This window comes from Haliotis rubra, unplaced genomic scaffold, assembly GCF_003918875.1.
Source record: "Haliotis rubra isolate DU_JTF1 unplaced genomic scaffold, ASM391887v1 Scf281, whole genome shotgun sequence".
Taxonomy (NCBI): Eukaryota; Metazoa; Mollusca; class Gastropoda; order Lepetellida; family Haliotidae; genus Haliotis; species Haliotis rubra.
In genome coordinates this window covers 1,107,371-1,120,397 of record NW_025766903.1, presented here as the reverse complement: position 1 = coordinate 1,120,397, position 13,027 = coordinate 1,107,371, and the positions used below count along the sequence as shown (strand labels likewise).

General features: G+C 41.8%; 1 protein-coding gene and 1 long non-coding RNA gene across 3 annotated transcripts; one reads left to right on the top strand and one right to left on the bottom strand.

The window, feature by feature from the left end:
- Nucleotides 1–264: 264 nt before the first annotated feature.
- Nucleotides 265–1,427, top strand: LOC124281275. 2 transcript variants are annotated; one of them, XR_006899888.1, is made up of 2 exons: nt 265–1,091; nt 1,192–1,427. It is a non-coding gene; the product is annotated as an uncharacterized LOC124281275 (long non-coding RNA). The 2 variants fall into 2 exon arrangements; XR_006899889.1 differs by having other exon boundaries at nt 265–1,127.
- A 1,172-nt stretch (nt 1,428–2,599) lies between these two features.
- On the bottom strand, nt 2,600–8,371 carry LOC124281274 (uncharacterized protein CXorf65 homolog). The gene is made up of 6 exons (XM_046717306.1): nt 8,295–8,371; nt 7,868–7,954; nt 6,639–6,758; nt 5,571–5,645; nt 5,047–5,097; nt 2,600–2,840 (listed from the first exon to the last, which is right to left on the bottom strand). The coding sequence occupies exons 1-6, from the start codon at nt 8,317–8,319 to the stop codon at nt 2,710–2,712; spliced, it is 489 nt and encodes a 162-aa protein (XP_046573262.1). The 5' UTR covers nt 8,320–8,371; the 3' UTR covers nt 2,600–2,709.
- Between the last annotated feature and the right edge of the window lie 4,656 nt (nt 8,372–13,027).

Genomic DNA, 13,027 nt, shown 5'->3' with positions numbered 1-13,027 from the left:
CACACCAATCCACTGAATAGTGGTCATTTTATTAGACACACCAATCCACTGACTAGTGGTCATTATATTAGACACATCAATCCACTGAATAGTGGTCATTATATTAGACACACCAATCCACTGAATAGTGGTCATTATATTAGACACACCAATCCACTGAATAGTGGTCATTATATTAGACACACCAATCCACTGACTAGTGGTCATTATATTAGACACACCAATCCACTGAATAGTGGTCATTATATTATATAATAGACACACCAATCCACTGACTAGTGGTCATTATATCAGACACACCAATCCACTGAATAGTGGTCATTATGTTAGACACACCAATCCACTGACTAGTGGTCATTATATCAGACACACCAATCCACTGAATAGTGGTCATTATGTTAGACACACCAATCCACTGACTAGTGGTCATTATATTAGACACACCAATCCACTGAATAGTGGTCATTTTGTTGGACACACCAATCCACTGAATAGTGGTCATTATATTAGACACATCAATCCACTGACTAGTGGTCATTATATTAGACACACCAATCCACTGAATAGTGGTCATTATGTTAGACACACCAATCATCTGAATAGTGGTCATTATATCAGACACACCAATCCACTGACTAGTGGTCATTATGTTAGACACATCAATCCACTGAATAGTGGTCATTATATCAGACACACCAATCCACTGACTAGTGGTCATTATATTAGACACACCAATCCACTGACTAGTGGTCATTATATTAGACACACCAATCCACTGGCTGTCCGGGTCTCTCACAGGGTGTTTCATAGTTATGTATGGATATGAAAGATGACAACAGCAGTTTGACAGTTAAGTATATTGTCACACTGTCAGCCCTGATGATAGCGATTGCCAATATTCACTACGTGTCAGACAGGCTCTGCAGCAGAGTCAGATGGTCAGGTGGCCCAGTGGTGGGAGGTGTCCCTACTTCATGTGATGTTTGCTTCTAGACTGCTGTCACGGGTTTGAACTGATTATGACCCTCAGTGAGTCATCTGTTGTGCTCATGGATGTCACCAGTAAACAGTTACATCAGGGAGATCAGGATGTCACCAGTAAACAGTTACATCAGCGAGATCAGGATGTCACCAGTAAACAGTTACATCAGCGAGATCAGGATGTCACCAGTAAACAGTTACATCAGCGAGATCATAGCGTTTGGTGTTGTATTACCAGCAGAATGAACCACTGTATAACGTGTTTAGAGGGGGACAAGTGATCAATCTCAGAAGATGAAGATGTATCATGATAAACTGCTGATCTGCAACGACTCCGTGATATTTCATATTGATTCTGTTAGACATGGCAGTTGTTACTTGTTTGGCTGCAGGGTTCATGTATGACTAAAAGACACTGATAAAATACCCTCAGGTTTCTAGTGTAAGCATTGTGTGAGTGAATGATTTCCTGCCATACAGACAACCTATGCTGGTGGTAGGAGTGGACTAACATTGGGCATTGGTTACAGGTCAATCTGAATATTGCTGACTGCTGCACAAGACAGTATCTTGTTACATCAGTTTCACCCTTTCCTTATATGTACATCGCCCCTTATCATCCCTTCATTACATGTGTACAACTCCCTGGTTACATTTGTGACACCCTCCCACATAACATCTGTATCTCTCTCTCACACACACACAGACACACATACCCACTAAGACACACACACACACTACCCCCTCCCCACCCACACACCATTAATCTGTATCACCCCCTGGTTACATCTGTATCACCCCCTGGTTACATCTGTATCACCCCCTGATTACATCTGTATCACCCTCTGGTTACATCTGTATCACCCCCTGGTTACATCTGTATCACCCCCTGATTACATCTGTATCACCCCCTGGTTACATCTGTATCACCCTCTGGTTACATCTGTATCACCCCCTGGTTACATCTGTATCACCCCCTGGTTACATCTGTATCACCCCGCATGACATCTGTATCACCCCCTGATTACATCTGTATCACCCCCTGATTACATCTGTATCACCCCCTGGTTACATCTGTATCACCCCGCATGACATCTGTATCCCCACACATAGATCTACGATAACAAAACAACCATAACACAAAATATCTATATATCTATATGACGACAGGTCCGCATGTAGATAGTCAAGTCTGGAGAAGCAGGTGATTAAAAGCAATTGCAACAATCCAATCTGTTGACCTAACATGCGTGAGGAGCCAGAACAACCTGGATAATAACAGGGCTCTTTGTACAGAGGATAACTCAACTGACAATGCATCATGGAAGTGCCACAGTCGAATAATCAGTCACCCAAATTGTACAGATGTGAGTGTTTGACTTGTTCCATCAGCAGGCTACACAGACCGCCATACTACCAGGTCACCAGGTTTCATTGTGGCATTGCAAGATGTGTACACACCTCTCTAGAAGATATGTGTAAGAAATGTATTCACACACTGTTTTATATGTCTATGTTTTGGGAATTGTACTACACAAAACAAAGACCAATATCTGTATAGGTTAGGCTTTCAATTAAATTTGTTCTGGTGTGTTTATATTTTTGCATAACAGAAATATAAATCCAAAATTTATTCTCAAAACTGGTGTTGAGCTCCAGCCATTTTAACAGTGGAACAACTTTTGATGAATACACGTTACGCCACATGAAGATAAGCGTTAATGTGTATCACTTCTTGCGGGAAATCTTGCCGATGTTGCTGGGTTTGGGGACCATCTCGTTGGAATTCCCAGATGAGCTGCTACGACGTGAAGGAGACTGATCTCCAAGTCTCTCACGGCGCTTGCTCTTTGTTTCGTCTGAAAATAGGATTCAAACATGGGACTTGAAATCAACTGCCATATTGCTATGTTCAAGAAAATCCTATCACGCTGAAACATAGAACTAAATTCTTGTTTTTAATGGTGCTTTCATACATGGCGTCCTCCCATTGTCCTTAAATTCCCAGACCGCCTCCGTGGTGTAGTGGTTAGAGCGTCCGCCCGGAGAGCGGAAGGTCGTGGGTTCGATCCCCGACCGCGTCATACCAAAAGACGTTAAAAATATGGTACCTGTTGGTCCCTACCTGGCGCTTGGCATTAATGGGTACAACAAGGACTGGTCGGCTCGGAGTCGGTATAATGTGTCTGAGTGGGGTATTCATGCTTCACTGCGGCATGGTATCTCAGTGGGCTAGCACTATAAAACCAGCTTCAGTCTGGGCTAGTACAAGCAGCCGCACATACACATACACACGCATGCACGTCGTCATATGAGCGAAATATTCTCAAGTACGACGTAAAACCCAATTTCAACTCACCTCACCTTATATTCCCAGACGCTGTTACCAAATAACAAGCATCATTAGGAACATTTGATCAGATTAGGTTCAAGGGCGCTGAAAGATGACAGCCATCCTGAGTGGAATTTTGAAGGACGTTTGCACAGTATGTCTAGTGCCTAACAAATGTAATTGAAACAAGTTTTGATGAGTATTTTTGACCATCTGGTTTGACAGCTGGATCACCATAAAGATCAAAGACGCTATCACAACTTCAGTATGTTTAAATAAATGTGATAATTCATTTGAAACCACATCCTCTTTTACATAATAGCCAAGCGTTCATGTTTGGGCTGTCAATCATGCTATAAAATGAAATTGCACATACGCGATGGGGAAAACCTCACTCGCTACTTTCCTGTGTAAGAAATAGTCACTGTACCCAGAACTAATCAGAGAGTTGTCCATCAAGCTCCACTTCTTAACGTGAACACAGAGAGACGGATTCGGACAAACCAACTCGACCTCTAATTGCTCCTCTGTCAGAACTAAACTGGTGGCACTTCGCCAGAATGTGATGCTACATGCGCCCCTCGAGATTATCTCTTCACAGAATCATCAGGCGACTGACGAGGCACTCACAAGGAAACCAAAGAGAGGAATATGCATATCAGCTTACATGGAAAATGTTTTGATGAAATACCAAATCAATTTATTGAGTCGTTGTTTGTGAAGGACAATAAAATGCTACGTACTTTCCAAAAGTTTTATCCTTTGAACCATGGTCGAATAGTGACCAGGTAAATCTCTTGCTAACACTGGATTCCAAGATTGAAGACATACTAGAGGATATTTGGTTTCTACATGATTCTCAAGGATAGGTCAATGTTCAGCCACCGGAAGTGACATCGCATGGAAAGAATGTCACCGACAGGAAAAGGAATGACGTCATCAGCTGGAAATCAGTGCAACACCTCATATTAAAATAACCTTAAAGTTAAACTTCACACTGTTACGGTGACCTACAGATGCAACTCGTATTATGTACCAGAAATGACGCGAAAAGTCATTTCAGGACGGGTAGTGACATCACAGGTAAGAAAATGATGCCAGAACTAAAAGATCTGGAACAAAACAAAATGTCAGCGAATATACATCGGTTTTCCAAGTTTATCGACTATGCATGTATTCTTGCTTCACTGCTGCCAACCATCTAGCGTTACTAGACACCTGATCCCACTATTCCCTCTGGTGCATTCAGGGTCTGATTTAATACAGGTAGAGTAGACAAAGGTTATACAGTTTCCACTGTATAATTCCAGGAATACCACCTATAATATTTCATCAGGAATTAGTCTCCCGATCACCCCAAAGTCCTGAATCTGTTTGATGGAGTTATGGTTAGGCGACGAGTTCCCGCCTCGCGCACGCATTCCCGCCAGTTGCATTTCCCGCGGAGAACTAGGGCTGAAGTGTACGTCTGTTTGCTGTTTTATAGCGTGATTGAGAGCCAAACTAGGAATGTATGCCTCTAATGTAATAGGAATAGAATGTTTAATCATACACGATGATAACTACTGGTTAATTTCTGGATAACTGTATTAACTGATCCAAAATAGACCCGATGAGAAGCCCATCAGGATAAGATCAAACACAAGACAAGAGCAAACAGGAGACATGATCAAGCCTTGGGAAATAAGGATTTCTTGACATCAAACAAATGTCGATGGAGCTTGTGTACTTACTTCCAGACTTCTTGGGTTTGTCGGCAGCAGGGGTGTGTTGCTTTAACTTTCCTTCAGGACATATGGGGAAAATGGATGCATGTTCAACATTGTACAGAGCAATGGCTTTTTTTCAATGTATAATGTGCTACTTAAGAAAAGAATTCTATTTACCAGATTCAATCAAGACCCAACCACTTCCCATATGACGTGCTGACTATGGAACTAATACACATGACTTTATTTTCAGTTTCATATTTCGCCGATCAGTGATTCAGTACTTCCTTCATTAAACGCCCAGGAATATATTTCTTTCAGACCATGTTTTTACCCAGCGCCTAATTGCAAATATAACAATAAAGAGAATTCCATCCATTATAAATATCAAACACTAAACACCTGTCGGTTTTGTGTCCAGTGAATACATTTGCTGGTCTGTTTTGACAGGGACCCAGATATGATGGTAAAATGTATTAATGTATCGATAATATTGATCATCAGATATGTGATATGTCCACCAAGGTAGACCAATTTGTGGAGCTTACTCTCCAGTGAGGGGTAAGTCTTGTCCCAGTCAACCAGGAGCGGCAGGATGCTCTTAATGCTGTCATCTGGTCCCTCTGTGAGACAAGTGGAAAACTGAATGAAAGGTAATGTTCATCACTGAGACATTCGCATGATTATAGTAGAATCTGCAGCTGTAGCAGCTGATTTAGACTGTACTACAGAAGGTGCAGGCAGCATGCTGCAGTGTGATATAATGTATACTAAAGGTGCAGTCACCCAAACAGAGTTTGGTTAAAACCATAGGTGATAAGCACCAGACTGGGATACAGAGCCTTGAGATAGAAGAAAAACCAGCAATGAACATCTGCACCACACATATTCCAAACTAGACACAATACCTATAAAGGTACTGGCTGATGATTACAATTCACCATATTTTCAGTTGAACCAAACATAGTAAATCAAATGTCTAAAATGTATCAAGCAATGGCCCAACAACAGGTAACTATGTTCAGCATTGTTCCGGTGGGTAAGATACAATCAGATCATATTTCAAGGAGTATAGTCCATGGTGTGTGGCCGAAAATCGATCGAAAGAAGGATTAAAAATGATTATCGATTGTAAAAATTTTCTTAGATTAATTGGAACTTTTTTGTTTTGTGTAACACCCTTGAATGAAGTAAACTAACCATCAAATTTGACGAATATTCACGAACAAACATGCGTAAAGCTATGCACATTGTAAAATTTTAACCATCCTTATTGTTTAATTACAATTCCAGTGTCTTTCTTGTGTGCGTGCATTTCATTGCATGACAGCATTGGTTATAAAAAAACAAAAAACATTAATTAGAAAAAAAACGGGAAAATTGGTCATTACATTAAAAATGTATATATTTCGATTATAATCGATAATCGTTCACCACAATCCTCCGATAATCGATAGTGGATTTGGTTTCCGATTCCCAAAACTAGTATGGCCACAAAGTGATGCATGGCACATTGATGGTGCAGGAAACCACTCCTTCACACCGTCAGGTTCCTCCAAAACATAGAAGCTGCCAATAATCAGGTCAAGAAAAAGCGGGAGTTTTTCCATCCTTACTTTCTATGAGAACGGGTATGTATATTGCCCTTGGTACTGTGAGACTGAAGATGTTGTCGGTTTTGTTCTTGGTGTGGATGTATGCAAGGTTGCCGCTTTCATCACACAGATCAATAATTGCTGAAACAAAAACTCAGGACAGTAACTTAATTTCAAGCAGTTGGATCTACTTACAATTGTGAAACTGTAACAGAAGATTGTGTTTATAGTTTTAGCAATAAAGTTATATATTTATCATTTTAAGTTGTTTTTGTGTTATTTAGTTTATAAGCTTGGGTTACTTATCCAAGCAGTTGGTCTGTTTAGGGCCTCAACAGTCTAGCTTTCAATACAATAGCCCCCAGCTTCCGATTTGATTAACATTATATGACTGCAGCATTCCTCAATAGCATTTGCACACTTTTTAGTCACACTGCTAACAACTCTGCACAGGACAAGTCACTCAGCACAGCTCAGGTTAGACATTTACTTTATATTAACCTAAACAGAATCTCAACCTATCCATTAAATATGTTATAAATAATATAAAGTGTTGTAAATATTAATATTTTATATCAAGTAGCCAATGCACCTCTTAATTTATCAATATGAAATGTCTAAATGTGTGTATGTGTGAGAGCATGATTTGATTGGTAGTTTGAATGCAATGTTGAACAAGAAAGTCCTTTCTACATTATTAATGTAGCCTTAGTAAAATATTGTACTTACTATTTGTTTTAGGAATGCAATAATCCAGAATTCTAGTGTGGGTATATAGACACACCTGGTGTCACCCAAAGGGTATGTACACATTATCTTTTATCATGTATGTAATTAAATATGTGTGATTTAAATATCACCTCTATGATCATTTAAGTTGATCATTTGCATGTTAAATTACAACCATTATGTAGTGTTTTATACATCAGTGGTAATCAGAATAACTAATTATGAACTAGTGTTATATATATATATATGTATATGTATGTACACACACACAGTACAATTACTCCAAGTCCTTATTTCATCCCCTTTGTGTTGAGCAACAGACAGACAGCGTAACAAGTACTGTGTTTAATCGTCTATTGGTACGAACCTCCATCTTTCCGCTCTCCGGGCGAATTGTCTAACCACAAGACATCACAGCTTCGGGGGATTAGCAGACGGCTATGCAGGATAAGGTAAACAATGCTACAGAAGTTCCGCGCCCCGGTATCAAACAAAGCTGGAAACTGAATGATTTGTCTTACCTGTTTGATCAAAGTTACATATTGCTTTGATGTAGTCGATGAATAATTTAGCCGTGCAGTTCGGATTTACAACTATCATCTGTTGTTCTGTAAACACGATATATGACACAGTGATTAATCTCATTGGATTTCGTTGTAACTGTAGCTGGAGTTAAACAATAGCTGACTAATAGTTAAACAATAGCTGACTAATAGTTAAACTATAGAAAACTAATGTACCCACGGCCTCATATGTAACCATCGCAGCCACAATTTCATTCATGAATAATTCAACGCAATTTACATCTAGATCTACGTTCATAACGTGACCTGGGTCACATATTTGTGCCATACAAGGTTTCGCATTAGGTAATCAAAGATTTATAAGCGTCATAAACATTTTCAAATACACAATGAACAGTATTTGGAGATTCTTATTTGTACTTACCGCCATAGAGAAGACGAATAAACATAATTATCGCACTGAAACTGACCAATCCTGGAAACGGAAACGTCTTACGCCACCTACAACTGGTTAGAGTTATCTCCCCTGTCGACATTGGTTGCAAGCGCTTTTCCAGCGTCAATCGTTACTACAGATTTCTTTTACTCTTTTATTTTTGACGAATCTACACATCTAATTAAACATCTTTAACAAAATTGTTTAGTTTCACTGAGAAAATATCCAAAAACGTGTAACACTATTTCGATTTGCGTAGCGATCCTTTGTTTACATAGGTTGTACGGCTCCACGTGCTGTCATCGAAGCTGACGGAGAGCAAACGATGCAGCCAGTCTAGTCTCTTCTTATTATGAATATGCGCGTTCGTTTACAAACAAGAGAAAAGTCCGGTCACGTGATATGCAAATTAGCCTGTGGCAGTGATGTTATGTTAAGTCATCGCTGTGCCGGAGTGTGGTTTTAGGGGCGGAGTGGTAGCCTGGTGGTTACAGCGCTCGATCGTCACGCCGAAGGCCTGGATTCGATTCCCTACGTGGGTACAATGTGTGAAGTCCATTGCTGGTGTCCCCCGCCGTGATATTGCTGGAATATTGCTGAAAACGGCGTAAATCCCACTCATTCACACACTCATTTCGTTACACCCTCGGTGCTCCGCGAACAGAGTAACACTGTACTGAGTTATTGCATTGATTCGATCACAGAGCTTCCAGATACTTGGTGAGAGATGTTAGTATATATTACGTTACACGGCACCAGCAACATTGCAGGAGTACTAACAGATGATAAAGATCGACATTTTCATCTGCAGAATAATATCATAAAAACGTATACAATACCCTGCGACGTAATTTCTCAATTCCATGTGACTTATCACACTTCAGGCTGAGCACCTTCAGAACACAAGTCACAAGACCTTACATGTTGTCGGTGTGTGTTTGGTTCACCGTTGGGAGCGGTGCCTGGAAGAGATGCTGCTTTCGAGAACATAAACATTTGTACTTATTGAAACGGAGGTAGTTGTAGAATACTTTTCTTTATTAAAGTGCCGTTTTCTGATACTTTCACATTAAATTGAAACAGTGCAGGGGGCGGATGCAGCTTTTTTGAGAAGGGCGGGGGTGGGGATGCACGGTTAATTTTCACGAGAGTTTCAATGATCATTTAATGAACTTTCAGGACGAAAGAGGGGCCTATGCAGTGCCCCTTTCTAGAGCTCTCAAGTTGTTCTTACAGTGCCATTTTCTGATACAGGTGATTGATTTATTTATGCATATAACTGGTCCCGCCCACACAGTCAGTACCCATTGGAAACAATTAAGGTATCGCATGAAAACAAAGTTCACAGAACCTGTCAATCATGGTTAGAGTGAGAGAGTGAATATAGTTTTACGCCGCTTTTAGCAATATTTAGCGATATCACGACGGGTAAAAACCAGAAAATGGGCTTCACACATTGTACCCGTGTGGGGAATCGAACCCGGGTCTTCAGCGTGACTAACCAACGCTGTAACTACTCGGCTACCCCACCGCCCGACTGACTGACTGACTGAGTTTAGTTTTACGCCGCTTTTAGCAATATTCCAGCAATATCACGGCGGGGGACACCAGAAATGAGCTTAACACATTGTGCCCATGTGGGGAATCGAACCCGGGTCTTCGGCGTGACGAGCCAACGCTTTAACCACTAGGCTACCCCTATTTTCATATGTAAAAACACATTTTAGGGCATGTCTCAAAAGTTATTCCCTCGGTCTACATTAGGTAGATGTTTCTTAAAGTGATATTTGTTATTTAAGTAACTGTAATATCTCTGAAAGTCAAAAAGCATTTTTCCAGCATTTCCGACAGTACTTTAGTATTTAAACATAACTGGTTTCCCGAGAAAGGGTATACACAGCATTTGTGTAACTCAGGTGATAAGCTGGTTCCCGGCTCCCTTTACGTGTGTTAACTTGTGATATACCATACGGAGCCCAGCATAACTCAGGCAAGTGAAAAAAACACATGTCAGCATTCTTGCAGACCCTGCAGGTATGTTGTGTCATGACTATACTTTCATGTGTAGGAAATATATGATTGCAATAACACGTGACCACTTAAGCCAATCAAAATGGAATTACAATGCACACAAGGAAAATTCAATTATTTAAGATTGACGGTGTATTTTTCGATTCATCGGGGTATCAATCGAAAAACTTAAATGCGAACCTTTGTAAAATTCCGCTACACATATTGGTAAGACAGTCAATCCATAGGTATTTACAGTTGTAACGTCGTTGTTCTCAGTTGTATTGATGTAGAAAGTATTTTAGCATCAGTCTTAGATGGTAAAATGCAGTTATTCTATTACCTCAGCATAAAGGACCGTTCATAATTTATGGCTAGGGGGGTGATGGTGATTTTAGGGTGGGTGGGAGGTGTCACCCATTTTGTTCTGGGGTGTGTCAGCAATTTGTACATAAAAAATTATGCACAAAAATTACTTCGTACGTAAATTTTAGGGGGAGTTCATTCAAAATGTACATGCGTCTGCATGGTGTGTGTTTAACGCTGCACTCAGCAATTTTACAGCTGTAAGACGGAGGTCTGTAAATACTCGAGTTTGGACCAGTCATTCCAGTGATTGACATCATGGGGTTGCTATAGACCAATTCTAACCCGGATCGTCAAGGGTATGTGTAACCCAGGACACAAATATAACACAGAATAGACACACTTGGGCTGCCTAAACGTCCAATAAGGAATGTCGGTGATTGAGATCAGGCCTGGTAATGTACTGTCTTTTCAAATACGACAGGAAACTGAGACCGACCCAAGACTGAATGTTTTGACCTGCACATGCTGAAGATAAATAATCTGACCATTATTTTAACATAATGACGGGGACTTCAGTGAAGAAAACAGAAAAGAACAATGTTTGTTGTTGACATGCATAATGGATGATCTACTGAGTGAGTGAGTGAGTTTAGTTGTACGCCGCACTCAGCAATATTCCATCTGTATGGCGGCGGTCTGTAAATAATCGGATCTGGACCAGACAATCCAGAGATCAACAGCATGAACATCGATCTACGCAATTGGGATACAATGACATGTGTCAACCCAAGTCAGCGAACCTGATCACCCGATTCCGTTAGTCGCCTCTTACGACAAGCATGGGTTACTGAAGATCAATTCTAACCCGGATCTTCATGGGTCGGATGATCTACTGATGCTACACTCACAACAAAAGATACTCAACCAAACATACTGCTTCCATATATTAATTCCATGACCATACGATGTACATCTTATTTTCCAGCAGTGTATCTGCACTTGATGTCATGACTCTGCCTGTGCTGGAGCCCTAACGACCTGATGTTGCAGCTGTTACACAGGTCCACATCATCAGATGGTTCTTTCCTGTGATCTTCATATGCAATATTTTCCTGCTGTGCTACTCTAACTGACCAAACAGAATGAAAGTAACCAATCAGCCTAAATGTTGGATTTTAGATATCATCAGCCAGTCATACTGATTAAGAAGTTGAGAGAAATTCTGCATTCAAATACTGACTCACACCCTCAGGTGAGCCCTAAAATATCGATTTTGATATGTCTCGATGTCGATTAAAAAGGAAGGTCCTTTGGGTTCTAATAACTACAAGTTGCCGCCTTTACTTTTCTTCTTTTCTGGAAGAAGAATATTGATGAAACGCAACTAAAGAAAACTTGAAACAGTGAGAACTACAGGAACGGATTGTGGGGGGATACTGCACTTCCCTCTAACCCATTCCTGATCCTGCTGTGGGAGGTACTGCACTTCCCTCTAACCCATTCCTGACCCCGCTGTGGGAGGTACTGCACTTCCCTCACACCCATTCCTGACCCCGCTGTGGGAGGTACTGCACTTCCCTCACACCCACTCCTGATCCTGCTGTGGGAGGTACTGCACTTCCCTCACACCCATTCCTGACCCCGCTGTGGGAGGTACTGCACTTCCCTCACACCCATTCCTGACCCCTGCTGTGGGAGGTACTGCACTTCCCTCACACCCATTCCTGACCCCGCTGTGGGAGGAGGTACTGCACTTCCCTCACACCCATTCCTGACCCTGCTGTGGGAGGTACTGCACTTCCCTCACACCCATTCCTGACCCCGCTATGGGAGGTACTGCACTTCCTCACACCCATTCCTGACCCCGCTGTGGGAGGTACTGCACTTCCCTCACACCCATTCCTGACCCTGCTGTGGGAGGTACTGCACTTCCCTCACACCCATTCCTGACCCTGCTGTGGGAGGTACTGCACTTCCCTCACACCCATTCCTGACCCCGCTGTGGGAGGTACTGCACTTCCCTCACACCCATTCCTGATCCTGCTGTGGGAGGTACTGCACTTCCCTCACACCCATTCCTGACCCTGCTGTGGGAGGTACTGCACTTCCCTCACACCCATTCCTGACCCTGCTGTGGGAGGTACTGCACTTCCCTCACACCCATTCCTGACCCAGCTGTGGGAGGTACTGCACTTCCCTCACACTCATTCCTGACCCCGCTGTGGGAGGTACTGCACTTCCCTCACACCCATTCCTGACCCCGCTGTGGGAGGTACTGCACTTCCCTCACACCCATTCCTGACCAAGCTGTGGGAGGTACTGCACTTCCCTCACACCCATTCCTGACCCTGCTGTGGGAGGTACTGCACTTCCCTCACACCCATTCCTGACCCCAGCTGTGG

What these genes read in the sequence shown, in the direction of transcription:
- LOC124281274 (XM_046717306.1), bottom strand. Translation starts at nt 8,319, where the DNA reads ATGTTTATTCGTCTTCTCTATGGCG. An exon ending in TATTCGTCTTCTCTATGGCG is followed by an intron (nt 7,955 to 8,294) that starts GTAAGTACAAAT and finishes TCGTGTTTACAG; the next exon opens with AACAACAGATGATAGTTGTA. An exon ending in CATACCCGTTCTCATAGAAA is followed by an intron (nt 5,646 to 6,638) that starts GTAAGGATGGAA and finishes CTTGTCTCACAG; the next exon opens with AGGGACCAGATGACAGCATT.